The 16,732-nt window shown below is 40.0% G+C and overlaps 1 protein-coding gene and 1 long non-coding RNA gene across 2 annotated transcripts in view; one reads left to right on the forward strand and one right to left on the reverse strand.

The window, feature by feature from the left end:
• The window catches only part of RFX4 (regulatory factor X4), a 117,209-nt gene that overhangs the window by 18,409 nt on the left and 82,068 nt on the right, over nt 1-16,732 (forward strand). Inside the window, exon 2 of the mRNA XM_038756816.1 lies at nt 9,869-9,955. Within this exon, the coding sequence (XP_038612744.1) occupies nt 9,869-9,955 (87 nt within the window). The remainder of the gene's footprint in view (nt 1-9,868; nt 9,956-16,732) is intronic.
• On the reverse strand, nt 9,970-12,358 carry LOC119937171. Its single transcript, XR_005453935.1, has 2 exons — nt 12,250-12,358; nt 9,970-10,049 (listed from the first exon to the last, which is right to left on the reverse strand). It is a non-coding gene; the product is annotated as an uncharacterized LOC119937171 (long non-coding RNA).

Here is a 16,732-nt window from a genome sequence, read left to right on the forward strand (position 1 = left end):
TTGAAGATGGGGGGAGCAACAGAGTTTAATGCTATACACCTAAGAGCAAGGGAGAAGGAGGGAAGAGAAGGGATGCAGATGTTAGTACCCTAATTAGTTAGCCTGTAAGCCCCATGTGGGATATTGTATCTATCCCACCACTTAGAACAATGCTTGACACATACTAAGCACTTAACCAAGGCAATACAAACAATGCCAGTATGGTAATATTAATAACCAAGAGCTTAGGTGAGGTGGGAGAAGTGAAGTGACACTGGGGAGAAGGAGGCTCATTTCTCTAAAGTGTAAACTCGTTGTGGGCTGGGAGCGTATCTACCAAATCTGTTATATCGTACTATTTCAAGCAATTAAGACAGTGCTCTGCACACAGTCAGAGCTCAATAAATATGATTGATTGATTAACAAAAAAAATTAAGGTTAATGGTGGGTAGTGTTAAGATTAATGGTAGGTATAGGCCAAATTCAGTTCAGTCTGATTGGGGTTCTTGTACAGGAAATTGTGCAAATATCAAAATATCAAAAGGGTCAAATATGGGGTATGGGTAAATTTATGGACAATATGTGCAAAATTGATTATTAGAGGGGAAAATCAGGGTTTTCAAAGGCTCAAGAAGGCCTTAAATAGATTTATGAATGATGGGTAAGCTAGGAATATAAAAAGGTTCATGAATAGTTGTATTTCAGCAGAGAAGCCATCTGCCAAACCTTCTTCAGTTACAGTCAGAAGCAGGATACTGGGTTAGATGGGTCATTGATCTGACCCTACCTGACATTTCTTAGGACTTTTATGACTCTTTATCCTGGAGGAGATAAATTTTTATCTAGATGCCGCATGCTTCTTTCCCTTACTTTGTTGAAACAAAGAGCTGCTTCCAGCTCAGGTTTCTTGGAACAGGATGGACACTGGTATTACTGAAATGTTTGAGATTGAGTTTCTCATGTCTTCTCTAGGGTGGTAATGACAATGATAGACTGTTAGTGTAGCAACACTAATTATTAAATACTTATGAATTTATTCATACCCATCACCGGCACCCATGTATATTTGGGTTCTCAGTTCTTCATTTTGACTAGTCTAGTTGCAAATATTTTTATGTTTGTCTCCCTTTTTAGAATATAAGCACTTTATGGCCAAGGAACATGCCACTTCATTGTTTGGTACTTCCCAAACACTACACCAAGTGGGTTGCAAATATTACTACTCCCAAATTACATATACTTACACTGGTTCCCTGGGCTTCACTGAAAAGGTGATGATGAAGATGGAGTTTTCCATTAGAAACAATGAGAAACTCTGGGTCCAGAGACTCTACTCAATCAATCGAATATAGTGAGCACTTACTGTGTGCGGAGCACTGTACTAAGCCCTTGGGAGACTAGAGCATAAGAGTGTAACAGATACATTCCCTGCCCACGTTGAGCTTACAGTCTAGAGGTGTCCTGAGATCAGTAAGAGGAGAGTAGGAAGTGGCAGAGAGTTGAGTGAAGTCACTGCCATTAATCAATCAATGGTATTTATTGAGTGCTTACTACACGCAGAGTACTGTACTAAGCGCTTGAGAGAATACAATACAACAGAATGAGCATACATATTCCCTGCCTATAATGAGTTTACAGTCTAGAGGGACATTGATTATCTGCTCTCTTTCCTCTGTACCCTCCTGCCCACTATTTCCACTTCAGTTAAAATTTGAAAGTGCTAGAGGGTTGGGGACAGTGAGGAAGACACAAAAGGGCTATTGGCAGAAAAAAAACCCCAAGATGGCCATGAATATCTTGGTTCTACCCCAATGCTGCTTTTCCACAAAAGTGATGTAATTCTTCATTCTTAGAGCATTGTTGACACCAACTGCATCTCAGAACAGTTCCTAGTAAGTAGGGTTTCTCACAGAGCTGTAGACCCTAGATTCATTCAGTCAGTCTTATTCATTGAGTGCTTACTGTATGCAGAGCACTGTACTAAGCGCTTGGGAAGTACAAGTCAGCAACATATAGAGATGATCCCTACCCAACAATGGGCTCACAGTCTAGAAGGGGGAGTCAGACAACAAAACATGTAGACAAGTGTCAAAATCATCAGAACAAATAGAATTACAGCTATATGCACATCATTAACAAAATAAATGGAATAGTAAATATATACAAGTGAAATAGAGTAATAAATCTGTACAAATATATACAAGTGCTGTTTGTAGAAGGTGATGGGGGAATTTCCGTGAGGAGAGGTCAAGGAAAAAAAAGACTTCAATAGCTAAGTGTTAGTACCTGATGGATAGGGGGTGTCATTTCATAGGGGTGAAGTAATTTCTCAGCCAGAACTGCTAAGGCAATGGTGGGCTAGTTGGTGAAGAAGAGAAAGGAAAGATCATTCCAAGCTTCATTTGGGAGAAGTGAGGACTGGAAGGACAATTAAGGGTGATATGAGCAGGAGGAGAATATTAAGAATTAACTATTAAGGATATTTCTTTTATTGGTAGATGGGAAGTTGGGAAGCAGTGGAGAGGAAACTGTAGAGCGCTAAGAAACAGTGCACGTTTTAATGATGGCATTTAAGTTAACAACAGTATACGGGACAGTGTTGAAGAAAGCGAAGGACAATTGGAATCAGCAAAACGAAAGAAAAGAGGGCAATTGTTCAAGGGATTAAGATGTTTTTCGTAGCAAAAAAATCGGAGTCAGAATAGTTAAACTGGCCAAAAAATGGGCATTGTATGACTGGAACAAGGAATAGGAGATTATTTTGTGGAAAGTGTAATTGGAAAAATATCAGGGAGAGAACAAAAGGGGAAAACAAAGGTGAAAGAAAACACCTTTGGAGTTTATATTATATTCCCGCTAATACCCTATGACCACATGATGGAACGTGTCTTATTTCTTACTTCTAGCTGTGTTCCAAAGTAGTAGTTTGCCAATTGTTCTGAAAATCTACCAGTGACTGCTCAGGGTTGCTGGCCAGCTTTTCTCAGGCACATATTTATAGCATGTATTGTAGTAACTCCGGTGATTTCCTGACCTCTTAATTTCTGTCTGAGGCTCCCTGACATATATTCTTATTATATTTTGACTTTGAATTTTAATGGCCCATGGTAAATGCTTTCAGTCAACAACACTTTTGTTCTAAAATCCAGAGTCAAAAGTAAATATTATTCAGACTAGATACTATGTCAGAGCTGAATTTTTTTGTTTTCAGGGTTTTTTTCATTTGATTTGATAAAATAGGAGAACTTCAGCTTTTCTCTCTAACCAAAAGGAATCAAGCTAGGTAAGGATTTAGATGGGAACCATTAAAGGAAAAGTCTAGAAAATCTCCAAATAGGTGGTGGTGGTACAAGGATAGGTTGTCTAGTTTACTCAACTGGCTTTGAACAAATCCATTAATCAAATTTCTTGAAACTTTACCATGCACAGAGCACTTTACAAAGCTCTTGGGAGAGTACAGTACAACAGAACTAGCAGGCACATTCCTTGTCCATAATGAAATAAATGTTTCTGCTTGATATTTCAGTTTTTCTTGAAGTAAAACAGGATCACTTTTGATATGCTGGTATGTGCTATATGTCTGAGACCTTAGTGATTTTAATGTAATCTGTGTTGAATCTGGTTTTGAACATTTTAATTTTTCTATTAGATTGCAAATTTCTTGAGGTCAGGTGCTGTGTGTAACTTTTGTAAACTCTGAAGCACAATTACAAAATACTTGGAGCCCCCCGGGAGCTCAATTATGATGATAACTAGTTGGACAAGATTGTTAGCTTTTGGATGAGATCATCATCATCAATCGTATTTATTGAGCACTTACTATGTGCAGAGCACTGTACTAAGTGCTTGGGAAGTACAAATTGGCAACATATAGAGACAGTCCCTACCCAACAGTGGGCTCACAGTCTAAAAGATAAAATCAATCTCTGTTTTCTCATGGCCATTTTTTCTTTTTTTTAGATTTTTGATTGGTCTATGCAATCTCCACTTTTAAAGGCTAGGGAGCAAAAGCATGCGGCTGGAATTATCTGTTCCTAATCTCCCATGCAAAGAATATTTGAAGGGATTCTGAACAGCATCTGCAGTATTTAATAGTCTCAAATATCATCCCAAAAGGCAGTACTAGGCCTCTTTATGGCAGAAGCCTGTGGCTAAGAGAAAACATTGTTTAAAAATGCCAAGAAATAACATTGCCAGTTATATGATATTATCTGTGGGGCATGAATGGCTAAAAGCCACAACCTTAGAAAACCAAGTAAGGTAGAGCTTGTGGAGGTCAGCGCATACCTGTGATTAAAACTCATACTCTACATTTGGACTTTTCAGAATACCAAGATGCTGTAATGTGGCATGAAGACCACGAAAATAACTATTCCTCTATGTAACTTGGAGTGCTCTATGATGAGCTAAAATGTACGCCAAATTTAACCTTTTGGGAACGCAGTAAGAACTTGGAGAGTCTATTCCAGGGAGAACATTTTATTCTCTGAATTGACCTTTTGATATTCATGTCATGCTGCAAGTTTGACCAAACTGTTTACCACAGAGTCAGAGCCCATTGGCCCTAAGCATTATGAAATGACCAGAAGTAGAGAATGATCTCAGACTCAAGACAGTCAGCATAGAAGAATGTAATGCCTTGAGAAACGAAAGCCACCTTTCTTTAGCACCTTACACTTTAATAATACTAGTCAGGATGCAGATTTCCTTTGGACCACTTTTGATGTGTGTGTGTGTGTGTGTGTGTGTGTGTGTGTGTGTGTGTGTGTGCGCGCGCGCGCGCGCGCGCATGCATATGCTCTCAAGAATCAACACTGGCCCGGAACACTGATGCCATTTTCTACAGTAGGTTTTGGGTTTAGTAAAGCCTTATTGAGCTCACATCTCCTTCAGGAGGCCTTCCCTAAGTCCTCATTTCTCCTACTTCCTCTCCCTTCTGTGTCACCCTTGCACTTGGATTTGTACACTTTATTCACCCCACAGCACTTATGTACATATGCATCTCCCATGTCCTGCCTCTGGCCTGGATCACTCCCCCTCCTCAAATCTGACAATTACTTTTCATCCCTTCAAAGCCTTACTGAAAGCACATCTCCTCCAAGAGGACTTCCCTGACGAAGCCCCCCTTTCCTCTTCTCCCACTTCCTTCTGCCTCATCCTGACTTGTTTCCCTTTGTTCATCCCCCCTCCCAGCCCCACAGCACTTATGTACTATCTGTAATTTATTTATTTATATTAATGTCTGTCTCCACCCCTCCAGACCATAAGCTAGCTGTGGGCAGGGAATGTGTCAGTTCATTTTTTATCGTCCTCTCCCAAGCACTTATTACAATGCTCTGCATACTGTAAGCGCTCAATAAATATGATTGAATGAATTAATTTAAATGTTTGTCTCCCCCACTCCAACTTTGTTACATTGTAATCTCCCAAATACATATTCTAGTTCCCTGCACATAGTAAGTACTCAATAATTTTGACTGATTGAGTAGTTTAGGAGCTAGGACTCCAGGACTTGTATCTAGGGGTGCCAACTTTTCATTCTGCATAAGGTCTTCCTTTCTGCCAATCCCAATCCTTTTTCCTGCCAATCCCAACAACGACTCTCATCCTTTCCAGCCAACTCAAGAGAAGTTCTCCCACCTGTCTTCAAAATTTACCCCCTATATCTTTTGCCTTTGATCCCATTCCTGTCCTCCTCTAAAACAGACTTGCTCCCGTCCTTCTTTTTCCTTCACCATCAACTTCAATCATTTACCTTCCAATGGCTTCTTCCCCTGTTGCCTTCAAATGTGGTCAAGACTCTCCTATACAAACAAAAACAAAAACGTATTCTCTGGGTTACACTGCACCTTCCAGCTATCACCCCATCTCCCCAGTCCCATTCCTGTCCAAACTCTTTGAATGGGTTGTATACCTGTACCACCTTCACTTCATTACCTCTACCTCCCTTTTTGACCCACTACAATATGGTTTCTGCCCTCTTTGCTTCATTGAGATTGTGCTCTCTATGGTCACTGATGGACTTCAAGAGAGGGAGCCTTTACTTGACCTTGACTGGAGGCTCAAGAAGGCAGGCCCTGTGGACTGGTGAGGAAGAGAAAGGCTCTGGCCAACTTTGGGGTCCCTCCCAGCCCAAACCTGACTGACCATAATGTCCCCCACATTCGATGCCCTCCTAAAATTCCACCTCCCACAGTAAATTCCCAGCACCCCAAGTCATACAAACCCACCGGCAATCTCCAACACTTATGCACTTGTTAATTGCCATCCTGAGCATTTTTGTACGTGATTCAATTATTTTAATGACTCTATTTGTAAATATTTTTATGTCTGTCTCCCCATTAGAATGTTAGCTTTTTGTGGGCGAGGAATATAACACTTTTCTCTACTTCTCAAGGACTTGGTTTCCAGTGGATGCATAGCATATACCACTATCACCAATATTTCAATCAGTCAATCAATCAATCAATCAATCAATCAATAGTATTTATTGAGCACTTACTGTGTGCATAGTACTGTACTAAGCGCTTGGGAAGTACAAGTTGACAACATATAGAGACAGTCCCTACCCAACAGTGGGCTCACAGTCTAAAAGGGGGAGACAGAGAACAAAACCAAACATACTAACAAAATAAAATAAATAGAATAGATATGTACAAGTAAAATAAATAAATAAATAGAGTAATAAATATGTATAAACATATATACATATATACAGGTGCTGTGGAGAAGGGAAGGAGGTAAGATGAGGGGGATGGAGAGGGGGACGAGGGGGAGAGGAAGGAAGGGGCTCAGTCTGGGAAGGCCTCCTGGAGGAGGTGAGCTCTCAGTAGGGCCTTGAAGGGAGGAAGAGAGCTAGCTTGGCGGATGGGCAGAGGGAGGGCATTCCAGGCCCGGGGGATGACGTGGGCTGGGGGTCATCATTTCCAAGATCTCTTAAAGATCCTTCGGGGTCCTGGAAATGTATAGAGTTGGTTTCATTTAGCCTGATAGACAAATGTTAATCACTCAAGGGCTATCCGTTTTTGATTTTCTACACATGCTGTCTAGAAACCATGTGATCTTAATGTTTTGTTTATTTTTTAAAAAAGGGCCATATCCTCTTCCCCTTTTGACAACTGAGAGCACTTTTCTGCTTTTCATCTCTGCCTAGAAAAAAAACGGCCCATAAATAAATTTATCATTGTCACCCTTCTGCACCCGCACTGGGAGTTTCTGAACAATTCACAACCATCCTCTGATGGAAGGGGAGAGACAGAAGGGTGAGGAGAGAGGCATTCAGCGGAGCAATAGGGCAGGCTGGGATGAACTAAGGAGAGGAAGGATGTGGAACTGGCTTCCTCCAGGTGGGTCTCTCCCTGACTCAGCAGGTGAATGGCTCCCCAAGATTGGGTGTCCCATTGCCTTTCCTCTCCCCTACAACAGCCCTCTGGCTGCTAATACGTAATTCCTTTTATACTCTTCATAACGATAATGCTATTTCTCCTGTTTTATATCCTGAGTAAACCACTCATTTCACAAGTATCTAACAGCAATACCTGTTCTTCCTATTTAAACAGTGAACCCCACAAGAGACTGCATCCAATATGATTAATGTCTACCTACACCAGCGCTTAGATCAGGTCTTGATACATAACACGAACTAAACTGAAAGCTCGTTATGGGCAGGGAACGTGTCTGCTAATTCCATTGCATTGTACTCTCCTAAGTGCTTAATACTGTGCTCTGCACATAGTAAGCACTCAATAAATAGCACTGAAGGATTTATTAACAAATACCATAAGCACCACCATCGGTAGCAGCAAAAATATATGTTTACACTTGAAGAACCTATTTGTTGGGGGTTGGGGATTTGTTTGTAAGTTCCTCTGTTCTTTCAAGAAATTACTTAAACCCTTAGAAGCATAAATACTTTGATAACTACCAGTAGGTCTCTTCAAGCCTTGGTTCAATCCCTTCATGTGGTTCCTAAGAGTTGTGTAGGAGCATAGCTTCATTACCTGCCTGAAAAACAGTCTCACACCATAAGGCCCAAGCCTGTTGGGGCATAGGAGCTCCTGGTAAAATTATCTGAAAATGAGTGTTTATCACTCATTTTTATTTTTATTTTTATCACTGTGTGACTTTGTACAAGTCACTTAACATCTCTGTGTCTCAGTTACTCCCTCTGTAAAATGAGGATTAAGACTGTGAGCCCTGCATGGTTGGCACATAATAAGCACTTAACAAATACCATTATTATCATTATTATTATTATCTTTCATTGCCAAATCCCATTTCCCAGAAAGGTCTGAGAGGAGGGAGCATGGAATTGTCCCGTGTCTGAGTTGACATAAACTTCTCCTCTGTCCACAAGTGGTGCACTGATGAAACTAAGCTGCAGCCTGTATTCTTAAAACAGAGATCTGTACTAAAGGCAGGGGTCCGATTCATCTTGTCTTCTAAAATAACTTGCAAATGAGAGCATTCAGTGCATATTCTTTGGCCCCTAGTGACAATCTCTTTGGTCTAGGGGTGGCTACCAAATTAAGGGCTGAGGCTGCAGTGTGAGGAGTACTTTGGAAATCCGCAGGTACTTGACATGTTGGTATATTAATCACTAGGAAAAAGAAGTTCTGTCTGAGGAGAGGAAGCAGCATAAATTAAAACCTAATGAAAGCAACTGTATTAATTATTGTGGCTTTGTTTACATAGCAAATCAGCCAGATAGTTCAGACCTATTTCATCCAGTAATTTGCAAGTGTAGACCCAATGTGAAATGAACAAGTGTATGAAAAATTTAGAGAAGTGCCAGATTTTGCTTTGGATATTGGACTCCACTATCTGGAAAAGGGCTCTTGTCTCCCAGGTCACTAGTGAGGAGAGAAAGATCAAAAAAGAAAAGTGTGATAAACCCAAGACCAGGCTGAAGAATTTGATGAAACCCATAGTCCTTCCTTTACTTCAGAAATCACTGCCTCATTGTGGTCTTTTGATTCTTTTCTTCCGGTACATGGGGAACAGTTGAAAAATAGACACAGAAAATAGAAAATATCGAAAACCCCTAACCTTTCACTTGTCTTTTGGAATGTTTTCCTTCTTCTCAATTTTATTCCCACCAATCTTTTATTTCCATATCCACTAGGCAAAGATGTTGAGTAGCTGGTTCTGAATTGAGGAAGCGTGTTTCATAGAAATTTGTGGTCTGCTTGCCACGGGACTAGTTTTTGTGTTTTGACTGGAAGAATATATTATGGAGATTTCTCACAGGAGCAAACATCATCTCCTGATCAAACAGTTCTTGATCTGCACATAGGCAAAACTACGTACTGTACTGTGTACTATGGAGTACTGTAGTAATTTTGCCAAGTGACATTGAACTTGTAGAAAAATTAGACTCAGGACTAAATTCAAGTAGACCTATCACCTGCACACAATTCTGTGTCCATGACAAATGGTCACCCAGAGAGTGGCAATCTGGTGGGTGCCAAAAAGTGGGCAGTGGCAGAAGTCAGAGGAGGGGTTCTTTGCTACCCACAGATTGCAAAGGTCAGATACGGGGCCGGGTGGCAAGTCAGGCAAGAGAGCACAGGGAGGAGACTAGCAGAACTACAGAAAGCCATAACCTTGCCCTCCTTGGCCTGGTGGGAAAAGCCTGGGACTGAGAGTCAGGAGACTTGGGCTCTAGTCCCAGTTCCACCCTTTGCAGTCACTTTAACTGCTCTAAGCTTCAGTTTCCTCATCTGTAAAATAGGGATTAAATACCCGTTCTCCCTCCCTCTTAGTCTGTGAGCCACGTTACAGATTTTTTTTTATTCATATGCATGTTGTGAAGTCATTAAAATGAACTTAAGCTATGTAAAAATGTTCCCTTTTTCTGTCAAGTCAAAATGTAACAATTATTTTACAGAGAGCTGGATTGAAAGATGTCTCAATGAAAGTGAAAACAAACGTTATTCCAGTCACACATCTCTGGGGAATGTTTCTAATGATGAAAGTAAGTAGCTGATGTTCATTTTGTTGCAATTTTATAGACATGTCCTATTGACTGAATGGTTCTGTTGGATTGTTCCTTTCACAGGTGATTTCATCTGAAAACAGAAAATCCATAAAAAAGGAATTAGATCCAATACCCTATACTAGTAATATAATAATAATAATGGCATTTGCTGAGCACTTACTATGTGCGAAGCACTGTTCTAAGCACTGAGCACTGTTTTAAGCACTGTTCTATGGCTACTCCTAATGTGATTTAAGAAATGGGCTCAAATTATAATAACAGCTCTTATTTTCAAGTGATGGCCTCGTCAATACAGACAAAAATTACTCTTCTAGATCTCCCTTCAGTTGGAGAACTGAGTTTAGGGTTTTTAAAGACTGTTTGTCTGCAAAGTCTGCAACTGATTAAAGACCACTAAATGGGGCAGTGTTTTGGCTACCAGTAAAGCTTTGGGGGAGCATTTCCAATTCATGATTTGAAGACTCATGCTGTCCAGTAATAGCTCCTTTAGAGGACTTTGTTCTGGACATAGGCATCTACAGGGCTAATGCAGATGATTGCCTCACACTTTTTTCAGCTTGACTTTCAGACTTGCTCATCCTAGGTCTCTGACAAGACCCGAGAGTTTCCAGCTGGGTAGGAAAAACTCCAAAATGGTGACTTTCTGCCTATTTGCTCTTGGAGTCCTGTTCCTTCCCAATCCTCACCCAAACTCCTTTTTGAACAGCTGCCATTTATGGTTCTTCAGCTGGCATATATGGTTCTTCACTGGGATGTTAGGTCTCTCCAAAGAGGTAGCTAACTATCTCACCCCAGTGCCAGCCCAGGCTGAATTTCTCGGTCCTTTCTTGGCATACCCAACAACAAACCAACCAATAAACAAAACAATCCATATATAAGAACTTTCATGTTTTAAGCATTGTATCGGTACATCTCAATACAAAATTAGCTGGAGGAAATGCAGAGAGGCTGGTGAGACAAAAAATGAATTCTGTTTTTAGCATGAGGTATGAGCCATTCTACAAAGAAAATTGTTGTTCTGCATATTGTATCAGTGGTTTTAGAATCAGGCTATGTTTATTATCCTTTTTATTGCACTGAGAAATTCTGATAGCACACCAAATTAATTTCTAAGCAGAGACTCTCAGAGAGTAGCTGATCAGAAAGAAGTAGAAATAACCAGTTCTGAATTAGCAAATGTATATTTTTTTAAAGTAACAAGTGAGTTCTCTTCATGTTATTTCTAGTCATTCCAGACTTGGAATTCAGAACATTGTTCTTGGTCATTTTTCACCGAACTCCCATAAATTACTTTGGTCTTAATATAGATCTTATTTCTTCAATCAGGATAGAAGATAATAACTGTGATATTTGTTAAGCATTTACTATGTGCCAGTCACTGTACTAAGCGCTGGGGTAGTTATATCAGGTTGGACAGTCTGTGTCCCACAAAGTAATGATGGTATTTGTTAAGCACTTACTATACATCAAGCACTGTTCTAAGTGTTGGGGTAGATACAATCTAATCAGGTTGAACACAACCCCTGTCTCAACATGGGGTTCACAGTCTTAATCCCCATTTTACAGAGGAGGTAACTGAGGCACAGAGAAATTGAATGACTTGCCCAAGGTCACACAACAGACAAGTGGCAGAGCTGTGATTAGAACCCAGTTCCTCTGTCTCCCAGGCCCATGCTCTTTCCCCTGGGCCACGCTGCTGGAGAAAATTTATTTTTCAAGGAATTATTGGTATTTACTGAGGACTTACTTTATGCAGAGCAGTGTACTTAGCAATTAGGAGAGTACAGTACAATAGAGTTGGTAGATCCATTCTCTCCCCACAATAAGTTTACAGTCGCACTTTTTCACACTTGGACCTATATATCCGAGTAGGTAAACTTAATAGAATTTAATACTCAATAAGATCAAATAATCAGCCCCAATTTTGCATTTATTTTCCAAGTATAGAAACTAAATTTTCAGCTTAATCTGTGATAATTCCGGGTGAGGAATTTTTCTACGACTTTGAGTTCTAGTCCCCATGGGGAGCAAATTGCCTTGCTTAGGGTTGTTGGGTGCAGTTGGGGACTTGGAAGCAGTAGTGAACCCAATAGTACCTTGGACCTAAAAGCATCCATTTTCATCACAAAGGTAAATGTAAACCATCCATGTAGAATGTAAACTTTACTCCCTGTAGATGTTCTTACTCACCAGAGGAAAGAGCAGAGGGTTTTTCCTTGTATAGTACAAACCACATCTTAAATGCTTCATGGTTTAGAATTTTTACTTACCTCATTGGGTGTGAGATCACAGCTCCGAATTAAGCAGTCATTCTCATCCTCTCCTCTCTCCCTCTTCCTCTTTCCAATCTTCTTCCAATGTTTTGTAAGTATCTTTAAAAGACTTCTGTATTTTATGGTGTTGGAGAGATATTTGGTAAGAAACATTTTTTTTTGGTACAGTCACCGTTTTGACCTGGTTTTGAAAATTCAGTTTTCACCTTCCCCTTAAAAGATCATTTCTCCTGAGAATTTGAGATGTAATTATCATCGTTATAGCTATAGAGGAACTGGAGTGTGTCTGTAATCCATTTTGTTCCAGGCCCTCCTGTTGTTGGGCAGGGATTGTCTCTATTTTTTGCTGAATTGTACTTTCCAAGCGCTTACTACAGTGCTGTGCACACTGTAAGCGCTCAATAAATATGATTGAATGAATGAATATAGCTTCAAAAATCCAAATCCATAATGTGTTTATTGTCCTGTAAGTCAATCTTTGTCTCAGTTATTTTATACTGACATTATTTTATTCTGTTACAGTCACGAGGGATAAATCATTGACTTTTCTCAAAAAAGTGGGTCAACTTTTTGAAGTTCTCCCAAGGAATAGACAGCTGCATTGTTTCAAAACAATATGCTGGACATTAGTCATGCAGAGAGCCAAGAAAATGTTCCCTTATCTAAAGAGGAGAAAATTAAGAACCAGGAAGGAGGTACAAGAGAATAAAGGGAGCTTCAAGGAGAGTAAAGAGGGAAATATTTTTCCTATTTTCAGTTTAATTTTCATTTACCATATGATGGTCACCATAGCTAAGATTTGCAGTAGAAACCCATCATCTCTATAACTCCAACTTTCAGGATTTCTGTAAGATGAGATTCAACTTGGGGAAGTTGGGGTAGAAGCACAAAGGTGTTCAGGGAAGCAGTATGGCCTCATGAATAGAGCCTGAGTCTGGGAATCAGAAGGACCTGGGTTCTAATTCTGCCTCTGCCTCTTGTCTGTTGTGCGCCCTTAGCGAGTCACTTCACTTCTCTGTGCCTCGGTTACCACATCTGTAAAAAGGGGATTAAGGTTGTGAACCCCATGTGGGACATGGACTGTGTCCAACTTGATTAGCTTGCATCTACCCCAGTGCTTAGTACAGCACCCGTAGTAAGCACTTAATAAATACCATAAAAAGGCACTTCTACAGAATCTAGATATTATGATGATTTTAAATGGAGAGAGAATCGAGATGACAATGAAATGGTTCTCACCTGTGTAGTTTGAGTGAACAGAGCATTTTCTGTTTGACCAAAACTGGGAAATGAAGTCTTTTGCTTTTACCAATTTAAGTCAATGGAGGTAGAGAACATTATGAGACCCCTTAAATCCAAAGTCATATTTTAGATTGATCATTTTGTCTGACAACGTATTAGCATATATCATCAATAAGATGCTTTGCAAGATATAGGCAATCACAGAGTATTGAGTATAAATTAAGGTGATTTTGCAATGAAGCAAAACTGCCAGACTAATCTGCCCATGAAGATACTGCAGGTACTAACCCAGTTACCCCTGAAAAAATAAAATTTATGTCAGATAACTTGTAGAGCATTCTTTTCCTACCTTTGTTGGGATTGGTAGAAAATATTTAGTTGCCAGTTCTTTAAAAGAAATATGTGCAAGGCTACTATTATCTCTATAGGAAGCAGTTTGGCCTAGTGGAAATAACACAGGTCTGGGAGTAAGAGGTCCTGGGTTCTAATCCCAACTCTGCCACTTTCTTGCTATGTGACCTTGGGCAAGTCACTCAACTTCTCTGTGCATCAGTTCCCTCATCTGCAAAATGAGGATTCAATATCATTTCTCCCTCCTACTTAAACTTAGAGCCCCAAGTGGGACCTGATTATCTTGCATCTACCCCAGCACTTAGTACAGTGTTTGGCATATAGTAAGCACTTAAGAAATACTAATATTATTATTGTTATTATTAGTTATAATAACAGTAATAACAAAAATGTCAAACATGGAATATTAGATGGTTGCTATTGATGTAATATGCCTTCACTTATATTTTATTAATTTGTCTATGACTTTTTCTAATGTCAATCAATGGCATTTATTGAGTTCTTACTGTGTGCTGAGCACTGCCCTAAGCCCTTGGTAAAGTACAATACAGTAGAGTTGGTAGATGTGATTCCTGCTCACAAGATTCTGACAGTCTACAGGGGGAGATACATTAAAATGAAGTGCTGATGGGGAAAATAATTGAACAGAGGGATATGTACATAAGTGCTGCGGGGCTGGAGTGAGCATCAAAGGGCTTAAGGATTACACAGCCAACAGGAAAATATGATTTAAACCACCCTACTATTAGGAGGCTGCTTATCTGTTAAGTGTATCTCTAAGCAGTGTGACAGTGGAAAGAGCACAGGCTTGTGAGTCAGAGGACATGGGTTCTAATGCCAGCTCTGCCACTTATCTGCTGTGTGAACTTGGGCAAGCCACTTAACTTCTCTGGGTCTCTGTTATCTCATCTGTAAAATGGGGATGAAGACCTTGAGCCCCACGTGGAACAACCTAATTACCTCGCATCTATCCCTATGCTTAGAACAGTGCTTGGCATGTAGTAAGCACTTAACAAATACCATTATTATTATTATTATCATTATTATTACTGGTTGAAGGGCTATGTCCAGAGGCAAAGTCCTAATGTGAAATTCTTCAGTCCAAGTTGAAAGTATTCAATCAGTTGTATTTATTGAGCACTTTCTGTGTGCAGCACACTGTCCTAAGTGCTCAAGAGAGTACAATATAACTATATAACTGAGTGGTAGACACATTCACTGCCCACAATGAACTTCCAGTCTAGAGTGGGAGAGACACACTAACTTGTTGAAATCATACAGATCAGAGTTTACCTCAAATTCCATATAAATCAGTTGTGTGGCACTACTGTTTAAACAAGAGTACATGACTATGGGTTGTTTATTAAACAAAATGTGAGACAAGAAAGAATCTTTAGGTCATCCTCCCTTAATATTTATTGGTAATTTATTGGAGGAGTATGTCTTAGTTGGGTCCCTGTAACTTCTGAGCACTGAGAGTTTGCACAAGGCTCAGAAGAAAGCAGTAAAAATGCTTAAATGTTTGGGAAATAGGTTCATTCATTCATTCATTTAATCATATTTATTGAGCGCTTACTGTATGCAGAGCACTGTACTAAGTGCTTGGGAAGTACAAGTTGGCAACATATAGAGACTAGATTAAATTGGGTTTATTTTGTTTAGAGAAGAGAAAGTTAAGAGGGAACAAAATTGCTGTCCAAGTATCTGAACCAGTGTTGTTCAAAGAGCTGTTTTCTGTTTTCACTGGGAACTGTCCAGATAAGCATTAGCTTAATTTACGGTCAATAAGATTTAAGTTAGACATTAGGAAGCTGTGAAACACTGGAATAATGTAAGGATTTTCCTTTCTATTTTTGAGTTTTTAAGAGTAGGATGAACAGTTACCTTTCCCATGTTTCTAAGGGAAAGCAGTGTGGTGTAGTGGCTAGTATAGTGCCTGACACATAGTAAGCACTTAAAAAATACCATTATTATTAAGAAAGATGGCTCATTGCAGGGACCAAAAAGAAAGCCAAACTTATTTTGATGAGGAGTTTGTACAGAACTCTGCTTTACAGCTATTTGAAAGGCAGCCCTTGAAACATAATGATGCATTCAAGTTCTAGGTAAAGTTTTAGAAGAGTGCTTCTCCTGTCTTTGGAAGTCTTCCATTTTGGACTACCCATCCTGATCAGATTAATCACACTCCCCACTTTATCCCCCTTGCCCTACCTCCCCCATCTATAAATAACTCCAACTGAGAAAGGGAGAGGAGGGGTCACATAGAGGACTAGGGAGGGGTACCCTCCACAGAGAGTGAGGGGAGCTGGACCCTCACTTCCTCCCATTCCCTAACTTTCACCATCTCAGGCCCACCGGACCCTGAAATTATAGTGCCCTGCACACAGAAGTGCTCAATAAATTAATACCATTCATTGATTTCTGTTCCCATCCATAGACAAACCCATCAATTTATTTATGGACCGCTTACTGTGTACAGAGCGCAGTAATCGTGGTATTTGTTAAGCGCTTACTATGTGTCAGGCACTGTCTTAAGCACTGGGATAGATACAAGCTAATCAGGCTGGACACTAGCCCTATCCAACATAGGGCTCATAGTTTCAATCCCCATTTTACAGATGAGGTGACTGAGGCACAGAGAAGTGAAGTGAGTTGCCCAGGGTCACACAGCAGACAAGTGATGGAGCAACGGGATTAGAACCCAGGTCCTTTTGACTACCAGCCTCATGTTTTATCCACTAGGCTATCAGAGTAGAGTACAACAGAGTCAGTAGACGTGTTCCCTGTACTTAAGGAACATGCATCTAGAAACCCATAGACCAGAATGTTTACTAGTAGATGCAGTCTGTAATTTCATCCAAACTGAGCAACTAAACTGATAGCTAGA

This window comes from Tachyglossus aculeatus, chromosome 14, assembly GCF_015852505.1.
Source record: "Tachyglossus aculeatus isolate mTacAcu1 chromosome 14, mTacAcu1.pri, whole genome shotgun sequence".
In the NCBI taxonomy this organism is placed as follows: Eukaryota; Metazoa; Chordata; class Mammalia; order Monotremata; family Tachyglossidae; genus Tachyglossus; species Tachyglossus aculeatus.